Source organism: Meriones unguiculatus, chromosome 18 (assembly GCF_030254825.1).
Source record: "Meriones unguiculatus strain TT.TT164.6M chromosome 18, Bangor_MerUng_6.1, whole genome shotgun sequence".
Classification (NCBI taxonomy): domain Eukaryota; kingdom Metazoa; phylum Chordata; class Mammalia; order Rodentia; family Muridae; genus Meriones; species Meriones unguiculatus.
The window spans coordinates 15,154,719-15,176,757 of NC_083365.1; the positions used below are offsets into that span (position 1 = coordinate 15,154,719).

The window sequence follows — 22,039 nt, forward strand, 5'->3', positions numbered from 1 at the left end:
GCTCACTTCTGAAAAGTTTCTTGAATGAGACTGCTTTACTTCTACTTTTTTAATTATTATTTTTATTTTATGTGTACGGGTGCTATGATAACTATTCTTGGTTGTTAACATGGCTATATCTGGAATAAACTATAATCCCAAAATGGAGAGCACATCTCTGAGAAGAGATTTTCTGCTTGGTTTGAAGTGCGTGAATCCACTTCTAGTTCGGACCTCTGAGGTGAGAAGACATTTGATCTGGACATTTTGTTGTTGTTGTTGTTGTTCTGTGTTTAAAGACAAGGTTTCTCTGTGTAGCCCTGGCTGTCCTGGAATTAGCTCTGTAGACCAGGCTGGCCTCAAACTCAGAGATCTGCCTGCCTCTGCCTCCTGAGTGCTGGGATTAAAGGTGTGCGCCACCACCACTTGGCTCATTGATCCAGATCTTGAGATAGGAAGATGTTCACCTTTGATCCAGATCTCAAGGCTGGAAGACACAGACCTTTAATTCAGATCTTGAAGCAGAAGACATAGCCTTTAATCTAAATCTTAAGGCAGAAAGACATACTTTTAAAATGAGTCATATCTTCTGCTGGAAGTCTATATAAAATCTACATAGAAGAAGGAAGCTTTTGCTTTATAACCAGAGTTACAAAGTTTCCAAGAAATAAAGTACTTTCATTTAATTATATTTTTATTTTCTTCCTACCTCCTAGATTATAAAGTCACTAAAGCCCAAAAAAATGCATAGACCTAGTTGAAATAAAAAAGGTAAATATTTATTGAATAATTGCATGTTAGCCAAGATTCCCGAAATACTGACTGGAAATCTATCAAAACTTTAATTAATTAATTAGTTAATTAATTAATTTAGAGGCAGGGTCTCACTATGTAGTTTGGCTGGCCTGGTGCTTGCTTTGTAGACCTGGTTGCTCTTGAACTCAAAGAGATCTGCCTGTCTCAACCTCCCAAGTGCTAAGATTAAAGTCAAGTACCACCATGGCCAGCAATGAAAAATTTAAAAACACTTACCCCAACAGTCCTGCAAGATGGGGAATGCCTAAAGACTGTTTATAAACACCACAAAACTTGTTAGGGAAACAGTGGTTGAATCAGTTTTGTTGAAGAGGCTCTGCCTCTGTCAACTGTGGGTCATATTGCTTGGGATAGAATAATTTTCAGTATGGAAGATGCTAGACCAAAACAAGTTAAGTGCACATTGTACAAAACTGTAGGTAGTATGAAGTGTATCTGTAATGACAAAGCAGGCAAGTCAGCTGGCTCTCCTTATCCCTCGTTTCTATGTTTGTGGATTCAACCAACCTAAGGAAGAAAATACTTGGAAATAAAAGCGTATCTATGCTGAACATATTGTTAAACTCTAAAGAAATATATGTTTCTATCTTGTTAGGCATTGCACTATTAGTTTAATGTAAACTTGAGAATGTATGTTATATACAAACATATACCATTTTATAAAAGGGTTCTGAACATCTGCTGGTTTTATTATGGGTATGGAGAGTCCTGGAACCAGTTCCCTGCAGACACCCAGAGACAACTGCAGTGTGAATGTCAGCTCTCAACCTGTGGGTTACACATCAGATTTCCTGCATATTAGATATTTATATTATGATTTATAACAGTAGCAAAATTACAGTTATGAAGTAGCAATGAAAATAATTTTATGGTTGAGAGTCGCCATAACGTGAGGAACTCTTAAAGGATCAAAGAATTAGGAAGGTTAAGAACCTCTGAGCTAGAGGGATGTGATGGGTAGACGGATCAATTAAATAGCAAGGGTGCTGGGAACTGGGGTTAATAAATATGTTCATTGCCTTGATTGTAGCAGTGATTTCATGTTGAAGTTTATTAAATTGTACACTTAAATGTGTCAATTATTCATCAATAAATCTGGAGGGTCTCTGTGTGTGTGAGAGTGTGTGTGCGTGAGAGAGAGAGAGAGAGAGAGAGAGAGAGAGAGAGAGAGAGACTCATTACGTAACCCTGGTTGTCCAGGAACTTGCGATGTAGATTAGGCTGGCCTCCAACTCAAGAAGAGCTCTGTCTCTGTCACCTGGGTGCTGGGATTACAGGCATTTGTTATCCTGAAACCGTTTAGGCCAGGAGTAGTGGTACATGCCTATAATCCCATTATTCAGAAGGCTAAGACAGGAGGATTGCAGTAAATCCGAGGATAGCCAGAGTTCAAAGAGCAAAATAGAGGCAGAACAGAGCCTCAGGCCGAAGAGGCTTTAAATCTGTAAGAGCAGAGAGATGTGTCAAAAGCAGGTTTGGTTTTGCGTTTTTAAGACGCTGTCATTCTACCTCTGGCTAGCCTCGAATTTACTGCAATCATTCTGCTATAGCCTTCTGAGTACTGGGATACAGGCATGCACTCCCGGTCGAAAAAACAAAACTGTTTCAGCATGGCAAACGCCTGTGATCTCAGCACTGTGAAGTTAAAGGAGGAATCCAGAGTTCAAGGTCATTTTGGGCTGAAAGTCTGGGCTGTAAGAGACTCAAAACCCACTAATTGTCTGAAATTCCAGTTCCAGTGGATCCAGCGCGGTCTTCTGAGAACACTAGACACACACGGTACACAGATACACGCAGGCAAAACACACATACACATAAAATAAGCCATAACAGTAACAGCGATAAAAACAATAAACAGATGGTACCCTTTATGGGAAAGGATAACGTGCGGGAAGCGATCGATCATAAATAAATAACGTAGACCGATGCGACAGCAAATAAAGCAGCCGAGAGCGGCCTTGGGAAGCTATTTTTGGCCAGCTCGGGGGGTCCCGTCATTAAAGCGGAACGAGTTCTCACGGGCCGAGGCAGGGGAAGCCGAAGGCAGCAACACCAGGGAACGCGGCAGCTCTGCCCTTCCCGGCCGGCGGCTAGGCGGGGCTTCGGGGCAGGCGGCAGCGAGCGCGCCCGTCACGTGACGCGCCCTCCGCGCGACGCACTCGACGCGCCCGTCACGTGGCTGCCTCGGCCCGTCTCCGGCGGAGGCGGGCGCGGGCGCGTCCCTGTGGCCAGTCACCCGGCGGAGCTGGTCGCACAATTATGAAAGACTCGACTTCTGCTGCTAGCGCCGGAGCTGAGTTAGTTCTGAGAAGGTTTCCCGGGGCTGTCCTTGTTCGGTGGCCCGTGCCACCGCCTCCGGAGACGCTTTCCGATAGATGGCTGCAGGCCGCGGAGGAGGAGGAGGAGCCGCTGCCCTTCCGGAGTCCGCCCCGTGAGGAGAATGGTACGGAGCCGGGCCTGGCGCGGGCGGGCCTCGCGGGAGCCTGTGCGGCGCTCGGGGAGCTCCGGGCCCCGCCGTGGCCGTCGCTGGCGGACGAGCCGCCGGGTTGACGCGGAGAGGGAGGGAGGGAGGGAGGGAGGGAGGCCGGGGCGTTACGGAAAGGGCCAGGGAGCGGGCTCCTAGCTCTGACTTGTTGGCTGCGCCGCAGACGCCCTACAGGTACATTTTCTGATTTTTTTTTTCTTTCCAAACCGGACGAGAGTGATTTTTGCCTGGAGGTTTGCTTTAGCAAGAGTGAAGGGGCGGAGGAGGGACGGTTCCCGGGGAGCGGAGACAGTGCCTTGCCAGGTCTGCGTCGGACTACCTCATCTGTTGTCCCAGACAGTTTGAAGCAAAGGTGCAGACTGGAGGGAGCCGGTGCGTTGCAGCGTTGGGTCGAGCTTTTGTTGTTGTTAAGCCCAGGAACCGGATTTGGAGATTTCTAACAAAGAAATCCATTTAGATGAAGGATCTGACCAGGCAGGGCATTCCTGGTCAGTAGCTTAACTTGATAGGCTTTATGCAAACTGGTCTCCCTTTGCCGAAGTCTGACAGGTTTAGTTAGCTTTCTTTTCTTTTCTTTCTGAGACAAGGTCTCGCTATGTAACCCTGGCTGGCCTGGAACTCACTGTGTAGACGTGTTGGCCATAAACTCAAGAGATCCACTTACCTCTGCCTTGCAAGTGCTGGGATCAAAGACATGCGCCACCACCTCCCGGCTAGCTTTAAAAAGTCCCTTACCAAACTTAAGCCACGTGAACAACTAATGATAATGATAATGAATTTTCACTTTCTTTTGTAATGTAAAGTCAGTGAAGATGACTTTTTTTTATTTTTTTGACACGGGGTCACATGCAGTCCAGGGTGGCTTTATATCCTGATGCTGTCATTGAGTTGTGTATCCTTTTGCCTCCCTCTCCTGAGCTCTGGAATTACAGGTGTCTGTCACCTGGGGCTTTTCTGTTTTCCTGAAAGGAAAGTTCAGATCCCTTTACCTATGATAAATCATTTTAAGTATGTACGGCTTTGATTTGAAGGACGCTACTACCGAGTGAGTTGAATCCAAGTGCCTTGCAAGCCGTTAGATACTATTTAGTGATAGGTCTAGTTTTTCATTTTAGCTGGTAAACAGCATACGCTTGAACATACTGATTGAGTATTTTAAAAAATGTTTTTATTAACAGATGAAAGCACCCCCAATGATAGCTTTAGCTTTCTAAGTAATTCACCGTATATGGCGCATAGTATAAACTTTGTATTGTTTGGACGTGCATAAACTTGTTGATTCTGAAAGAACAGTCCCACTGTAAAATTTGAAATTTAGAGGATTAATTTTCTCTTTTTACCCTGTTTAAGTCCTAATAGTAAGTAGTTGGGTGGTTAACATTACAGTGTGCGTTTGAGTTACAGTGACACCTTAGGGTAGCTTAAAATGTGTTTTGTTTTTTCTTTTACCTTTTCTTGTTCTTGTTTGTTTGTTTGTTTCTCGAGACAGGTTTTCTCTGTATTGTCCTGGCTGTTCTGGAACATACTCTGTAGACGGCTGGCTTTGAACTCAGAGGTCAGCCTGTCTCTGCCTCCTGAATGCTGGGATTAATGGCATGCCATGGTGCCACCACCACCAGTTTTTATTTGTTTGTTTGTTTTTCAAGACAGAGTTTCTCAGCCTGGCATGGTAACACATGCCTGTCCAGGACAAGACAGCCAAGGCTACACAGAGAAATCCTGTCTCAAAAAAAAGAAAGAAAAAGAAAAAAAGACAGGGTTTCTTTGTGTGACCCTGTCTGTAGAGCAGGCTAGCCTCCAACTCTGAGATCTTCCTCCTGAGTGTTGGGAATAAAGGCCTGCATCACTATGGATTCTTTACTCAATAATTCAGTTCAGTTTCCTCAACTTTTAGGTCAGTCTGACCAAAAATTTAATTAGAAATAATGGGTCTATATTGTATAATTCTTACTGTAAATTGTTATTTTCATAAGGGTTTATAACAGGCCATGGAGAAAAAAAAGTGATATCCCTCTGGTCTGAGGTGTCACTTTTTTTTAAAATGGGAATCTCATTGAGTAACTGCATGGCCTGGAACTTGCTGCGTAGACCAGACTGGCCATGAACTCACAGAAATCAAGCTGCTTCAGCCTCCTGATTGCTGGGTTAAAAGGGCGCACTACCACCCCTAGCTCAGTGTGTCACCTTTACATGGTATTTTGCAATTATTAAACTACTTTGAATGGTTCATCTATACAAATCAATTGGAGAATTAAACCTTTCTGTTTATTTTTGAAAAATTAAAAGTAATCTAATTTGAAGTAGTACTTTCAGAGGTTTATTGACTCTCGTTCAGTTCAGTTTGGATTTAGAAAATACTTCGCCATCAATAGAGCGTGCTTTTGGTTAGTATGCTCAGGTCTCTGAAGAAGTAGATTTTCGTTTTGTTTTGTTTTTCGAGACAGGAATTCTTTTTGTAGTCCCAGATGTTCTAGAACTAGCTCTGTATACTAGGCTGGTCTAGAACTAAGACTGCCTCCTGAGTGCTGGGATTGAAGGGCATGTATCAACCACCTCCTGGCTTTAAGTCTTGTTTTGTGAAAGTGAGTAGATCTTTTGGTAGACTTGGCTTTTACAGAAGTATCTTTATCATTTAAAATAGTTATTTTTTTTCTCTCATTCTTTTTAAGAATGCGTCTGGCTACTTTGCACAGACTGGCTTCTACGGACTCTTGAGCCTAGGGGATCCTCATGTCTCTGCCTTCTGGATAACTGTAACTATAGTTGTATGCTGCTCCGCCTGGTTTAATGCCACAACCTGCTATCATTAACTTCTAAGGGTAGATGGTCATTTTTCTCTGTTTGACGTCAGGAGCTGTGCTAGGATTAAAGTCTGTGAAGCAATTTTTTGTCTCCTATCATTATTTAAACACTAATAATGTTATAGCTCTACTATCCAAATTCCTGACTGCTGGAAACCTCAACCTTTTCCTTTACTCATGGAAAGAAAAAGACTCCTAAGCCAAACCATATTAAGAATTTAGCAACCTTGACAGAGTTTACTTATTGTAAATGTACAAAGTGAAATTTAACAGACTCAGTTACTCACCCTTCTTTTGACAATTTGGTAGTGTGCCAAAAATGACTGAAGAAAAGGTAGCCAAGAAGCTGTTACTATGAGGAGGAGACTGGAGAACTTTATATTAGAAAGAGAGCTTCACCTTACCCTTTATTTAGCATGTAAATCAAGTCTTCATGATCTTTAAGAGTAGAATTTACTAAAACAGACACATGATAATCTTGTAAGTATATAATAAACTTGAAACAAAAATTTGACATATGATTAGCTAGTAGATGTTAGCGTTGAGATGTGGCTTTTGTTCTATATGTTTTACAAATGCCAGTTACATATTGATCACTCCAAAAATATGAAGTAAACACTTCTATTAATTACTTAAGAATAGAGAAGCACAATTGCTTATTAAAGACCCCTAATTTAAGCCAGATAGTGGTGGTGGAGGAGGTGGTGGCAGCGGCATTGCACCTCTTTAATCCCAACACTCAGGAGGCAGAGGCAGGTGGATCTCTTTGAGTTTGAGGCCAGCCTGATCTACATAATGAGTTCCAGGACAGTCAGGGTTACATGGAGAAACCTTTTCTCAAAACAATACAAAAGATGCCCAAGTTACTAAGTGGTAGGTAGGTGTTGATCTGCCAAACCAGATGCCTAGGAGTAGAGCTTGGTATTTAAGGAGATGTATACTTGTGAGCTCTCAGATGAAAGGTGTAATGTTAAAGTTTGGGTTTTTGTTTGTTTGGTTTTGTGTTTTTTGTGTTTTGTTTGGTTTTGTTTTTGTAAGATTGAAAGTTAGAGGGATGTCTCAGTAGTTCAAGAGCACTTGCAGCTCTTTCAGAGGATCAGAATGTGGTTCCTAGCACCTCCATTGGGTGGCTCACAACCAGCTGTAACTCCATCTCCCAGGGATCTGACACTTTGGCATCTGAGAGTATCAACAAGCATACTCACAGACAATACGCATAATAAAAACAAAAATCTTTTTAAAAGATAAAATCATTTTAAACATTGCTAAAAATTATTTTTTATTATACCATATTTTCTTCCAGTGACATGAAACCTGGTAGAGTTTCCTTTATTGCTAAGTTTCTTACATGTAGACAGGTTATATGCAACTCAGTTTTATGCATTTTACTTTGACACACTACAGACATAAATACATGAGGGAATTCTTAGTAGATTGGAAAATCATCTACTAAACCAAATAGATTCTTTGCGAGAAACATTAAAGAACTGTGTTAAAGAACTGTCAAAATACTCAGGGATAGATAATGTGTTAATAACCATTTGTTTATAGTGTTAGCAAATGAGGCTTTCTAGTAGATAATGTTCCAGCACTTGGTTATGTATCACCTTTTCAGATTTAAGTTTTTTACATATCCAGATATTATCATTGCTATGGGTAGGTGGGTCCATTACTTTGACGTATCTGCTGCTTTCTTAGGAAGAAAGTTACTTTATTAAGGGAATCTAAATCCAAGTATCTGCTTTGGATGAGAGGTGTCCCTGTAGTCTCAGATATTGAACTCTTGCTCCACAGTCAGTAGTGCTGTTTGGGGTGGGTTAGGTGGTGCAGCCTTGCTGAAGAGCACATATTAGGGGTGGACTTTGAAAAGATGATAAAGTCTAGACTACTTCCAGTTCTTTCTCTGCTTCATATTTATGGTGAAAGATGTGAGCTCTTAGCTTCCTGTACCTGCTGTTTCCCTACCACGAGAAGGACTCTTACTCCTCTGCAACTGTAAGCCCCAGGAAATTCTTGTGTAAGTTGCCATAATTTATCATAGCAACAGGGAGTAACTAACACACACAGTATGCACTATTAACAGTGAGTTGTCTCTTTGGCCCAGCAGTTCTCAACCTCTGGGTTGCAGCCCCTTTGGCAAACCTATCTCCAAAAATATTTACGTTACAATTTATAACAGTAGCAAAATTAGTTATGAAGTAGCATCAAAAGTAATTTTAGGGTTGGGGGGGTCACCATAACATGAAGAACTGTATTACAAGGGTTGCAGCTTTAGGAAGGTTGAGAATCCCTACTCTATCCCCTTTGTGCTGTGTGTGTGTGTGTGTGTGTGTGTGTGTGTTGTTTATTTGGTGTTTCTGTTTTTTGTTTGTTTGGGTTTTTTGCTTGATTTGCTTTTGGAGACAGGATTTCTCTCTGTGGCTCTGGCTGTTCTGGCACTCACTGCAGACCATGCTGGCCTCAAACTCAGAGATCCACCTGCCTCTGCCTCCAGTGCTGCTGAGATTAAAGGCATGCACCACTGCCTAGCCCCTTTGTGGTTTTTCATATTCTTAAAGTGTATATATGTAATACCCCTTTCACTTTCTCCAACCCATATGCTCCAGGGGCCTGCTTGGATTTACTTTGAGCAACACTAGCTCAGAATTATGAAATTAAAAACCTATTAAACTACTTGAAAGCCAAGAAGATAGACCCTATTTAGTTCTTGTTGCCCACCCCAGTGTTTCATTCTAGAACCACTGATTCCAACTCTAGTTGCCTCATTTACCGACTCATCCACATGATGGCTCACAACAAACTGTAACTCCAGTTCTAGTGAGGGCTGAATATTGAACTTTGGTCCTCTAGAAGAACAGCCAGTTGGCTTTTAACCAATGAGCCATCTCCCCAGCACCATCTCTGACTTTTTTGAAGTCTTTATCTTCAGTTGAGTCCAAGAAGATTCTTTGGTAGATGTAGTAGGTATTTTTTCTGTTGCAACATAAGAAAGAAGGGGTGTAATGGGGCTTATAGTTTCAGAGGGACAGAGTCAGTCATAGTGGAGAGAGCCTGGCAGCAGAAGAATGAGGCGTACTTGACAGTCAAGAAGCAGAGAGATCAAATTTCATCTGTACATAGGAAGCGAAAAAAGCACAAGAAGTTGAGCCAGCCTATAAAACCTTAAAGCCTGCTTCCAGTGATGTGTTTCCTTCATCAAGACTCCATGTAAAGGTCTTAAAACCTTCCTAAATAGTACCACCAGCTAGCTTAAAGTGTTCAGATATACGAGCCTGTGAGGGACATTTCTCATTCACACCACTGTTGTAAGTTTTTATATTTCCATAACCTAATTATATATTGTTCTATAAAGCAATTATTTACATACTTTATTATTTTAGGACAAAAACCTTGCTCTGTAGCTTAGGCTGGCCTTGAGCTCACTGTAGCCCAGGCTGGCCTTAAACTAGTGAGCCTTCTGCCTTAGCTTCCAAAGTGCTGGGATTCTGCAATCCAGGTCAGGTGTGTGCTACCATGCCTGGCTCTATAAAACAAATTATAAACACATCTTCAGATATTTTGCATACAAAACCAATGTAAGCCTCAAGGTTTTTGTGGGTTTTTTTTATAACTTATAATAATTTGTGGGATACTTCTGACATGCCCTAAATAAATTATTATTATTATTATTATTATTATTATTATTATTATTTTGTTGTTGTTGTTTAAGTAATTTAACTGGTTTTTAACATTCATTCATGCATTTATTTTTGGGTTTTTGAGACATGGTTTCTCTGTGTAGCTTTGGCTCTTCTGGTCTGGCTTTGTAGATCAGGCTGTTGTTGAACTCACAGAAATTTACACACCTTTGCCCCCCCAAGTGCTGGGATTACAGGTGTACACCACTGTGCCTGGCTTGTTTTTAATCTTTATAATTTAAAGTTTACTTAGTAAGTAGCTTAGTCAGGGGCTGGAGAAATGGTAGTTAAGAACACTGGCTGCTCATCCATAGTACCCAGGTTCAATCTCCAGCACCCACATAGCATCTCCCATCTGTCTATAATTCTAGTTCCAGGGGATCTGACATCTTCATGCAGACATACATGCAGGCAGAACACCAGTGCACATAAGATGAAAATAAATAAGTTAATGAAAAAATGTTTTAGTTAGGGTTTCTACTGCTGATATAAAACACTATGACCAAAAACAACTTAGGAGAAAAGGCTTTATTTCATCTTATAACTCAGGTCACACTCCATCGTGGAAGTCAGAGCAGGAACTCAAGGCAGGAACTGAAGCAGAGACTTTGGAGCAGTGTCTACTGGCTAGCTCCTCATGAGTTGCTCTGCATGCTTTATACAACTCAGGACCAGCTGCTCAGAGGTAGCACTACCCACAGTAAGCTGCCCTCCAACATCAATCATTAATCAAGAATATGCCTCTCAGACTTGCAGTTTGATGAGGAATTTTTTGATATTCCTCTTCCCAGATATAACTCTAGCTTGTATCAAGTTGACATACAATCAGGACAACTGACTCCTTGCCAATTGACACACCACTACATTACTATTAAACTGTAACTCTTTTTAAAAATATGACACTTTAAAAGTTCAAAGTCTATAAAATAGCAAATTTCTGATAACTGTGGGTTTCTGTATAATCTAAAAACAAGTTAAATACTTTCTTATTCGAAGAGGGAAGAACTGGGCACAGTTTACATTCACATAAAAGCAAAACCAGTGGTGTAAAAAAAGTCCAGTGGTGTAAAGCTAAGTGCCAAACATCTGGGACTCACAAACTTCTGGGTTCAAAGGGTGTGAGTAGCTCCACCTCTCTTCACGTATAGCGTGTCTCATAGGCTCAGACCAGCTCCGTTTCACAGCTGTTGCTGCCTTCATGGTTGTCCCATAATAACTGCCATCTCCATAATTCTGGAGTCTCTGCTGCAGCTAGTCTGCACCTTTCCCAGTAGCCTTTCCTGGGCTCTCTTCAGGGACTCTGATTGTGTCACATGGTACCAAAACCTCAACTTCCCTCCTGGACCTTCACTCCTGCACCTTCTGCTGCAAATGAGGCTGCACCTTTACTACAGGCCTCTCCTGATGTCTCACAGTGCCAAGCCCCAGCTGCTCTCCTAGACCGATTCATGCCTTCAGAATCACTTATACATGACCAAGTTCAGCTGCCCAACATAAGGTACAGCCTTGGCTCCTTCTGAATCACAGCTTCTGTGTATTGACCCTGAGGAAACACTTCCCAGAAGATTTTGCCTCAGTGATGCTCTTCTCTTCCTTCTCTTCATTTTTTTCAAGCTTTGATCATTTGTTTATTGCTCTTTATTTATTTGTTTGTTTTTTTAAGACAGGGTTTCTCTGTAGCCTTGCCTGTCTTGGAACTGAGTCTATAGACCAGTCTGGCCTAAAACTCTGAGATCCACCTGCCCCAGCCTCCCGTGTGCTGGATTTAAAGGGATGTACCACCATGCCTGTGTTATGTGTTATTCTTATCTTAAAGAGTTATTTCGACTGGACTCAGATTTAGAAGTAGATACTCTCAGACAGCCCATATCTACATCTCTTGGCAATCTGTTTTCTTGGCCAAAGTTTAGCATATTCTAAAACTTCTTGTTTTCAGAGTAATATCAGAGTAATACATTGCCATTTTTGTTGGAGGACATGTGGAGCAATAAGATGTCCGATCTTAGGTGATCTTGGTCCTGGGCACCTTACATTCTTTGTTCAAGGACTGTCTGACAGTAAATTGGACATCATCTTCTTTGGGAGATTGAAAATTTTCAGACTCCATGGGCTCTTTTGGGTTCCAATAATTGAGATACAGTAGTATCTGTCCATCCAGAAGTATGCTTTCTCTCTCTCACACACACGCACACCTTCCTCGTCCCTCCCGTCCCTCTAACAATAACCAAGTTGAGAGTGCTCTGATTGGCATCCACAGTGTGTCCTACATCAGGCTTGTGCTTCCTTTCTTCAGTCCTTGCTCTATAACAAGAAGGCCACTTACCCAACAGCAGGAGCAGGCACATTTGACTGTGGTTCAAGACACCTTACTTCATGGGAAAACCTTGTTTGTTGTTCCCACTGTTGATGATGACCACAGAACCCTTCCACTTTTCACGCAAAGCATTCCATGGCTATCTGCTTCTCATAGAGAGTACAAGGTCTGTGTTCATCGACCTTTTCAATGAGCTTCTGAAGCTGATGGCTGGGAAGGAGATACTCAGCTCCATCTTGACACGGCTGACTGCTTAGGAGGTGCCACAAAAAAAAAAGCTGTTTTTTTCTTAATCACAGTTCATTCTTCATCCCTAGCTGCCTCAAGCAAAGATTTCACTTTAGTAATTCTGGTCTTTTATTAATGAAAGTTGATTAACCTGACTAAAACCATAGAATCTTTTTATTTTTATTTTATTTTATTTTTTGTTTGTTTGTTTGGTTGGTTGGTTGTTCGGTTGGTTTTGGTTTTTTGAGACAGGATTTCTTTGTGTAACAGCCCTGGCTCTCCTGGAACTTTCTTTGTAGACCAGGCTGTCCTCGAACTCACAAAGATTTTTCTGCCTCTGCCCCCTTAGTGCTGGGATTAAAGGCATATGACACCATCAAGTGGCTGAGCCACAGATTCTTAATTCAGAATATGGGATGGCCCTCAAATAATCTTTAAGGGACTTTCAAACTTCCCTCTGAAATTACACAAGCCAGGCCTCTATTGTCTGCTCTGTTCTCAGGGTTATCTTTTGAGTTCTCACAGCAGCTTAATTAAGCTCTTAATATTCAGTGGGTTTTCCAGCCCAAAGTTCTAATGTCCTTCCTCAATCATCCCTAAAACATGATCAGGTCTGTCATAGTAATATCCCAAAATTTAGGTACCAGTTTTTGTCTTAGGATTTCTATTGTTGTGGAAACACCATGACCAAAAGTAAGTTGAGGGGGAAAGGTTCATTTCATCTTACAGCTCTGCAGTCACACACTCCCCCACTCATGAAGGGAAGTCAGAGCAGGAATTTGCAGGGAGGAAGTGAAGCAGAAGTCATGGAGGAAAACCTACTTACTGACTTGGTCCTTTTGGCTTAATCAGCCTGCTTTCTAATACAAACCAGGACTTTGGGCCCTCCTATATCAGTCTTTAATCAAGAAAATGTACCCACAGACTTGCCTACAGGCTTCTGGACTTGATGGCACTTGATTGTAATCTCCACTAGGGAGCTGTATTTCAATCATTACAGTATTAAGAGAATTAGTTTGCCATTTGCTGAGTTAGGCAAAACTGCATGAAAAATTAGTGTTGGGTAAAGGTTAAAATTTTAAGTTTGAGGTACCTTTTAGGTATCAGTTATTTGGTATGTGACATAAGGGCTTAGTATAAGATTTGGGTTAAAATACATTTTTTGTTTGTTTTTTGAGACAAGTCTCTTAGTAAGGAGGCTGGCCTTGCATTCATTCCCAAGTGCTGGGATTAAAGGTATGTACCACCACACATGGCCTGCAGGGGTTCTAGGTTATCTCCATGAATGGTCCTTGGTTGGAGTATCAGTCTAAGAAAAGATCCCTGTGCCCAGATTTTTGGTGCTGTTGCTCCCCTTGTGGAGCTCCTGTCCCCTCCAGGTCTTTCTATCTCCCCCTTCTTTCATAAGATTTCCTACACTCTGCCCAAAGTTTGGCTATGAGTATCTGCTTTAATATTGAACTCAATTTATTAGGTTTGCCCTCTGAGCTATCTTGCCAGATCTAATAGGGGTTTGTAGCATATGTGTTCTTTGCTTCAGTTTTTTTGTTTTTGTTTTTTGTTTTTTTCAGTAGTGGGATAAGGGACTGATAATGATGTGGGCTAGGGAAGGAAATTTGAGAAGGAAATGTAGATATACCTAAGGAGCAAAAGGAGGAGGAGGGGGAGGCAAGGAGGAGAAGAATAAGAAAAAAAAGAAAAAAAATCAGGAGGTTTTAAGTATTCCAAAAAAACCTGCCAGGGTAGTGAGGCTCCAGGTTTCCTAATGTATTTCCTTTCCTAAGCAGAAACACATTCGTCAAGAAATTATTATATTTTAGTTAGTGTAAGAAGGTTCTGGAAGGTCTATGCAAAATGAGCTTTGTCATGTAAGAAATGTTGATAAAAGACCCAAAATTCTCTGATCATGGTGGCACACGTCATTAATTGAAGCACTTCGGAGGCAGAGGTAGGCCGATCTCTGAGTTAGAGGCCAGCCTGATCTACAGAGTGAGTTCCAGGACAGCCAAGGCTACACAGAGAAACCCTGTCTTGAAAAAGTTAGCAAACAACAATAAAAACAAAACAAAAAAAAAATTTAATGTAGTGCTGGCACTTGAACCTAGGGCCTGAAAAATTGCTAAGAATTGCTTGCCACTGAGCAATCTGTGGTCTCTACTCTCTTTAATTACTCAATATTAGAGAATTAACTTCATATCCTTGTTCTCTTTTCTGTTATTTGTTCTGTTTTGCTTTATTGTTGTTATTCTTTTACACTTATTTATTTGGTGCATTTGTATATCTGCATATATTTGAAGGTCAGAAGAAAGCTTTGGGAGTCAGTTCTTACTTGTGGGCTTCAGGAATCAGATTCAGGTTAACACCTTCACCCACTGAGCAATGTCACTGGCCCAGTTTTGCCATTTATTTAATTAGTTTTTTTGAGACAGAGTTTCTCTGTGTAACAACCCTGGCCCTCCTGGACACTCTGTAGATCAAGCTGGCTGTTTTTTGTTTTGTTTTGCTTTTTATTGACTTAGGGTTTTATTTTATTTTTCCTTTCTTGGAGTGAGAGTATGTGTCTGTTTTCTCAAACAGGGTTTTACTGGGTAGCCCAGGCTGGCCTGGATCTCAAGATGTTCCATCCTCTTGTCTCCCAAGTACTAGGATTACATCTATACCTCACTATGTTTGGCTTAATAGAAACTATATAATTTTTATGTATGTATATGCTTCTATGTGTGAGTGAATGCCACTTGAGTGCAGTGCCTGTAGAGGCAGGCGCCAGATCCTCTGGAGTGAGAATTGTAGGCAGTTGTGAACCATCTGATGTGAGTGCTGGGACTTGAACTCAGGTACTCTACAAGAAGGCCAAGTACTCTTAACTGTGGAACCATCTCTCTAGCCTCTAATATTTATTTATTTTTATTTTGGACATTTAGCTAGTCTTCTTCCCTAGCTCCTTTCTCCCTCCATTCTCTAAAGCTATACTTTCTCTTCTCATACAATTTAGACTATATTTAGCCTCAGTTGTCAACTTTACACATCTCTGAAAAGGAAACCTCAATTAAAAAATTCCTTTCTTCAGATTGGCCTGTGGGCATGTCTGTGGGGCATGTTCTTAATTGTTACTTGATGTGGGAGGACCCAGCCCACTGTGGGTGGTGCTGTCCTAAGAAAGTAGCTGTGCAAGACTATAAGCAGCATTTCTCCCTGATCTCTGCTTTAGTTTCTGCCTTGACTTACCTCAGTGATGAACTGTTAGTTGGAAGTGTAAGTTAAAGTAAACGTTTTCTTCCTTGAGTTGTTTTTGGTTGTGGAGTTTTATCACCATAACAAAGAAAGCAAACTAGATCAGAAGGTTTGACATATTTTTCACATCTAAGAATTTTGAGACAGGGTTTCTCTGTGTAGCCCTGGCAGTCCTGGAATTTGCCCTGGCCTTGAACTCACAGGATCCGCCTGTCTCTGCCTCCTGAGTGCTGAGATTAAAGGTGATACTTGTGATTTTTACTTTAGTTCTTACGTATTCTATTTTAAAGATTGAGGGCTACTTTTATTTGTGCTTTGTTAATTATGGTGGGATCAGTCAGTATATTTTACATGTGTACATTGTCTGAATATTTGATGATTCATCCTTTATGGATAAATATACTATAATTTTTTGTAAATTTACTGTTTGCCTAAAGAAAGTGAATGGGTCTTTTTTATGTGGGATGCAGAAATCAGCATATGTTCATTAAATTGAACTTGTTAATTGTATTAAAACCTTTTAAATATCTTTCCTGACTAGAGAGAAATGTGTTAAACTTATGTGATCTACAGTTTAATTTTCCTCATTGAGCGTTTGCTTTTTTCTTTATTAATCTCTTTGATGTGGTTGATCTTACTTAAGATTGTCACACAAATTTGGCAGATTAAATGTTTGTAATCATTTAATAACTTATTGTATCTTCCATCTCGGTACTTATGGGCCCTGCCCTGTTTAGCTCCCAAGATCAGATGATATGGGCTGATGTCTGTGTGAATCATAGACAACCTGCTCTATTTCTATTGATGCTTAACAGTTTTTTGTGATATCTTTTCTTTGACTAGAATTTCGCTTGCTGTCTTTTTGTATCACAGTACCTTTAGCCATTATGTGCCCTTAAGCTTTCTAGAAATACCTAATAGCTTAGGTTTGTTTGTTTGTTTATTTTTCTAAATTAAGTGTGGCTGCCACTTTTAAATTGCTCAGGATCTCATTAGTCCCTATTGAGGCTTTTGCCTTATTGTGAGACTCTCATACTTGGTGTGTTTCCTTTGGCACAGCATTGTTAAATCATGTTGGATTCAAGTGGAATTATTTCAGTGATTTAGACATGCAATCACTGAGAATTGTATATAGTACCTACTGAATAGATTAAAAAATAAATACTACACACATTTTTGTGTATGTGGTGAAATTATTTCCTTAGATTAGCAGGCTATAAACTTGTAAACCATCCTTGAACTCTGTTTTAGTCCCAGAAATCCTGGATAGAGAGCACTTTGACCAAGAGGGAGTGTGCGTATATTATACCAAGCTCCAAAGACCCTCACAGGTAAGCACATGTTGATTTCTTCTAGGATCTTCTAGACATTTAGATGTAAAGTTATTGTTATTTACATTTAGCGAACAAATATGCACATAATAATTTGAGATCATTGTTAATTTTTCTTTTGAGAATGGGAAGACTTAGCAAGGTACCAGTGCCCTGGAATTTCTTCCCTGAAACTGTTTCTCTAAACCCTAATTTTCTAAGCTCAATAGAAGCTACAGTAAAGTTCTTGCCACTACCACCCTCCATCCTGAGAACAAAAGATATTTCAGAATTTGTTTATTGTATATTTGCTTAATATGCATGTTATGGTTGATGCTGAAGAATATGAGCTTAGTAGGCACTTCCCACACCTCCCAGCACAGAGATCAAATCCAAGGCCTTTCACATATTCCTGCATATGTATATACTAACATTTACTAGACAGACTGTCGCCAGAGAATGTAGCTATCTGATTGCCCTTTTGGTTTTTAAAATGGCTTTGAGAGAAAAGAAATGTGAAAGCTAAGGACATTGTAAATATAGAAAAATTTGATCTTGTAAAATACTTAAACATTTTCAGTTAGACTAGAGAGGTGGCTCAACAGTTAAGAGTGTTGATTGCTCTTACAGAGGACCAGAGCTCAGATTCCAACATCCACATCAGACTCCTTATAACTGCCTCTAACTCCAGCCACAGGAGATCTGACACTCTGATTTGAACTCTGCTGTCACTCATACAAACATATCTCTCTCCCACACATATGCACAGAATTATTAATAAATAAAAATTAAAATAAAAGAAACATTCTTGGGCCAGTGAGAAACGTCCCAGTAGGCAAAAGGGCTTTCCTTACAAGCCTAGTGACTGGGGTGCAATCCCTGTAACCCGCAGTGGAGGAGAGAGCTGACCATTGGAAGCTGTCCTCTGACTTCCGTGTGCTTGCCAGTGGTATGCACACATACTAGTAAAATTTAAAAAGAAATGATCTTGTCCAGATTTTTCCTGTAGCCTAAAATTAGTTAAAAAAAAACATTTTGAAAATACAAATCAAAAATTATTCCCTAACCTGACAAAAAACATGGCAAGCATTCAACACAGTGGTTCTCAACCTTCCCAATGCTATGACCCTTTCATACAGCTCCTCATGTTGTGACCCCATGAATTTTAATGTAAATGTCTGTTACACAATATATCTGAAATGTGATCCCTGAAGAAATCATAACTTACAGGTTGAGAACCCTGATTTAAAAGATGTTTGGATTTTGCCCTTTCCATCTGTCAAACCCTGTTCTTTGTCACATTACCTGCTCTGTAACTTTCATGTCTGTTGGATATGTGATTACTTTTTTCTTTCTTCCTGTTGGTTGCTTTCATCTTTCCTCCCTGGTTTCAAGCTCAAATTAATCCCACCTCAACTTCTCTAGTGCTAGTATTACAGGAATGGGTCATCTTATATATAATTAGCTACATAACTTTCAAAAGTGCTAAAATATTAGTACCACTGTTGTACATGAGACTCTGGGGTTGATCCACAGCACAACACACACACACACACACACACACACACACACACACACACACACATACACACACACAAGATTTTTGTCAATATTTTTATTGTTTTGTTATATAAGGATTCCATTATTAGTTTATGTGATGCCAGATGACTTGTAAGTATATTAACTATGACTGGTAGCAAATATAAACACATGCTGCATTGAACGTTGGATAGGTGGTATATTCAGTTATGTTCAAGAAATAGTGTTAAATAAAGAATAGTTTCTTTGTTTTAAGGTATGCTATTCTTTTTCTCTATGTTTTTTCATGATAAGGTTTCTCTGTGTAGCCCTCGCCATCCTAGAACTAGATATGTTGACCAGGCTGGCCTTGAATTCAGAGATTCACCTTCCTCTGCCTCCCAAGTTCTGGGATTAAAGGCTTACACCACCACCTGGCTTCTCTCTCTTTTTTTACAGGTTTTTTTTTTTATGTGCCTTATATGTATGGATATTTTGCCTGCATGCATTTAAGTGTATCATTTGCGTGCATCATTTGCCTGCGGAGGCAAGAAGATGATAGTGATTCCCCGGAACTGGAATTATAGGTGGTTGTGAGCCTCTGTGTGTTTGCTAGGTCCTCTAGAAGTGCAAGTGCTCTTACTTGCTGAGCTGTCTCTCCAGCCCTGTTTGTTTGTTTGTTTGTTTGTTTGTTTCGTTTTAGCCTTGCTTCGATTCTCAGGCTAATTTTTGAATTCTTAAACTTTCAGTTCTCTAGTTGCCAGGACTGCTGAAACCGTCAGTTCATACCACCTTACCTGCCTCTTGATTTTTAGTTGGCCATAATAGTATATGTTATAAACTTGAATTTAGTTGATTACTCTTGAGAAAATGTTCTCCAGGTTTTAGTTAATTCTGAAGTTTTTTTTTCTAATTTTGTGTGTGTTTGTGTGTGTGTGAATATCTGTGTAAATGGGTGTGTGTTTCTGTATAATGCATGCATTCATGTGGTAGCCATCCACCTTTTTGAAATAATTCACCAAGTGGCCAGGCTGACTGATCTGCAAGTTCACGTCTGCCCTGCAGGGTTGGAGGCACACCATGTTGTATCTGGCCCCTCTCCCTGCTTTTTCTTTTCTAAATGTGGGGGCTGGGAATCTAGACTCAGGTCTTTGTGTGGCAAGCACTTTGCTGACTGAGGCGACTTCCCAGACTCTGCAAAAGTTTCTAACTCCTTCAGTCATTAGATAGCCTTAATGTCCATTGAAATAATTAGATTTTGTGGGGCTCCACCTCCCCCCCCCCCCCAATATAGCTTACTAAAGTTATGCTCTATTGTTAAATCACAGTTAACTGCTGTTCCTAACACTGGAGATTTTATTTAGGGTCCTAAGTCACCATGCTAGTTCTAAGACACCATTTTTTTTTCCAGAAAAGTGTGATTTTTTGCTTTATTAAAAACAATAGATTCAGAGCCAGGAGTGACGGCACATGCCTTTAATCTCACCACTCTGGAGGCAAAGCCAGAGGCAGATAGATCTCTGAGTACCAGGCTAGACTGGTCTACAGAGTGAGTTCCAGCACAGTCAAGGCTATACAGAGAAACTCTGTAAAAAACAAAACAAACGGAAAACCCATCAAAACCCTCTCCCCAAAACACCACCACAACTACCAACAAAAAACAATAGATTAGGTGTAGTGTGGTGGTGCAAGCCTTCAGCACATGGGAGGCAGAGACGTGGATTTCTGAGTTCAAAACTCACCTGGTCAATATAGTCAGTTTCCAGGCCAACCAAGGCTACACAGTGAGACCTTGTCCTCCCCCCCACCAAAAAAAAAAACAAAAAACAAACAATAAATTGTATTATTGATAAGTTTGGTTTTTCGTTAATATTACTCTGCATAGAAATAATATATAATATAAGCACTTACCAGACATTAAAGAAACCCCAAGCTGTTATCAAATCTTTTAAGTGAAAGTTTTTTCCATTACTATTCTTTGGCCATAACTTCACCTCAACAAAATATTCTGGTACTGTTTATTCCTTGACATACCTTCTAGAGAGGCCTGGATTAGGCGCAGTCATGATCAGTTCAGCTCCCTAGTGCTCATCTAAAAACTGTGGTATCAAGTGCCTGTTATCCTAGCATTGCGGTAGGCAGAAACATACCTAGCTGAAACAGCAACCTCCAGATTCAGTGAAAGAGTCCCTGTATCAAAAACAAACAAACAAACAAACAAAGTGGGGTCCTAGAAAGATTGATTTCTGTTTTAAGAGCACTGACTGCTGTTCCAGAGGATCTAGGTTCAAATCCCAGCTTCGACATGGTGGCTCACAGCTGAGTTACAACTCCTGTCCCAGGGGATACAGTGCCCTCTTCTGACCTTCCAGGGCAACAGGCACACATATGTTACCCAGACATACATTCATGCAAAACACTTATACACAAAAAAATAAATCATTAAAAAAAAATTAGAGAAGTGATTAAGGAAGCTTTTGGCTTCCACCCTTGCCTAATTGTATTCGTATGCTTATCTTCCTAATACTTTCTAGAACTAGTCTTTGCATGTCCAAGCAGATGTATATATAACCTTCTCCCCAACTTTAAAGTCCATCCTGTTTTATTTATTGCGTTTATTACTTATCTTGGAGATCATTGCTTCATTGTCTCTATTTTCTTTTTGAGACGGGGTCTGATTGTATAGCCCTCACTGGTCTGAGGCTTTGTTGTGTAGACAAGGCTGATAGAGAACTTGCAGCCACCCTTCTGCCTTCCACATGCACCATCACGCCTGGCTTAACCCCACCCCCATACTCTTTTAGGGGTACCAGGGATAGGACTTTTAGCTTTCCACATGCTAGACACACACCCTACTGCTGAACTATATCTTTAGGTTAGTTCTTTATCCTCATTTGTTGCATGTTATCAGTTCTATGTCTGAACCATTTGTTAATATAGTAGTACCTTATTGATGAACATTTTAGTTAGTGTTTTTCCCTTCTCTCTTAAAAATGCTATAGTGTATTATCTTATAATTTTCATTTTTTACGTATACTTTAGATACTTTCGACTGACTTTAGCACATACTTTGAAATGCTTTTTGGTTATCACTACTGAGGAGTTGAACCCAGGGTCCAGGGTTTTATACCTGTTAGACGGGTGCTCTACCACTGAGCTACATACACAGACCTGACCCATAATTTTAGAACTCAGGTAGAGTGGAAGGAATTGATACATTTTAGTTTTGACAAGTATTATCAAATTGTTGTTCATAAAAATATTTATATATTTCACCAGCAGATAAAAGACTTCCCTATATTTTATGAAGCTATTCAAATATTAAAAATAACATTCCTGATTGAATCTTTTATATGTATGATTTCCTATGAACTCTGTTAATGTTTTTCCATTATTATGATGGATTTTTAGAAAACTATATATATATGTAATTAATATTAGAGATATTAACTTTTTAAAGTTTGTTTAGATCTTATTAGTTGTAGGTTTTTACTACATGTAAATTTGTCCTTTTACTCTGTTGTAGTTTCTTGGTTTTACTTAAAAATTAATAATATTTAAAATATAAATCTATGTAAATTTAAAGGGATTGTGGAATGTATAAATTAAGATGTGCATGAGCTGTAGTATCTCTTAAAGTTTATATATTTATGGTTTTCCTTTGTTTCATACTTTTTTAT

The 22,039-nt window shown here is 40.1% G+C and overlaps 1 protein-coding gene across 5 annotated transcripts in view; it reads left to right on the forward strand.

Moving 5' to 3' along the window:
* Positions 1–2,951: 2,951 nt before the first annotated feature.
* The window catches only part of Trpm7 (transient receptor potential cation channel subfamily M member 7), an 88,055-nt gene continuing 68,967 nt past the window's right edge, over positions 2,952–22,039 (forward strand). For 3 of the 5 annotated variants that reach the window (XR_009587387.1, XM_060371670.1, XM_060371672.1), the window contains exons 1-2: positions 3,106–3,238; positions 16,783–16,862. Coding sequence is in view for 4 of the 5 variants with exons in the window: in XM_060371670.1 (XP_060227653.1) it covers positions 3,236–3,238; positions 16,783–16,862 (83 nt within the window). In the remaining variant the exon portion in view is untranslated. Of the gene's footprint in view, positions 3,239–16,782; positions 16,863–22,039 lie in introns of all 5 variants that reach the window. The other 2 variants (XM_021642837.2, XM_021642838.2) reach the window with 1 other exon arrangement.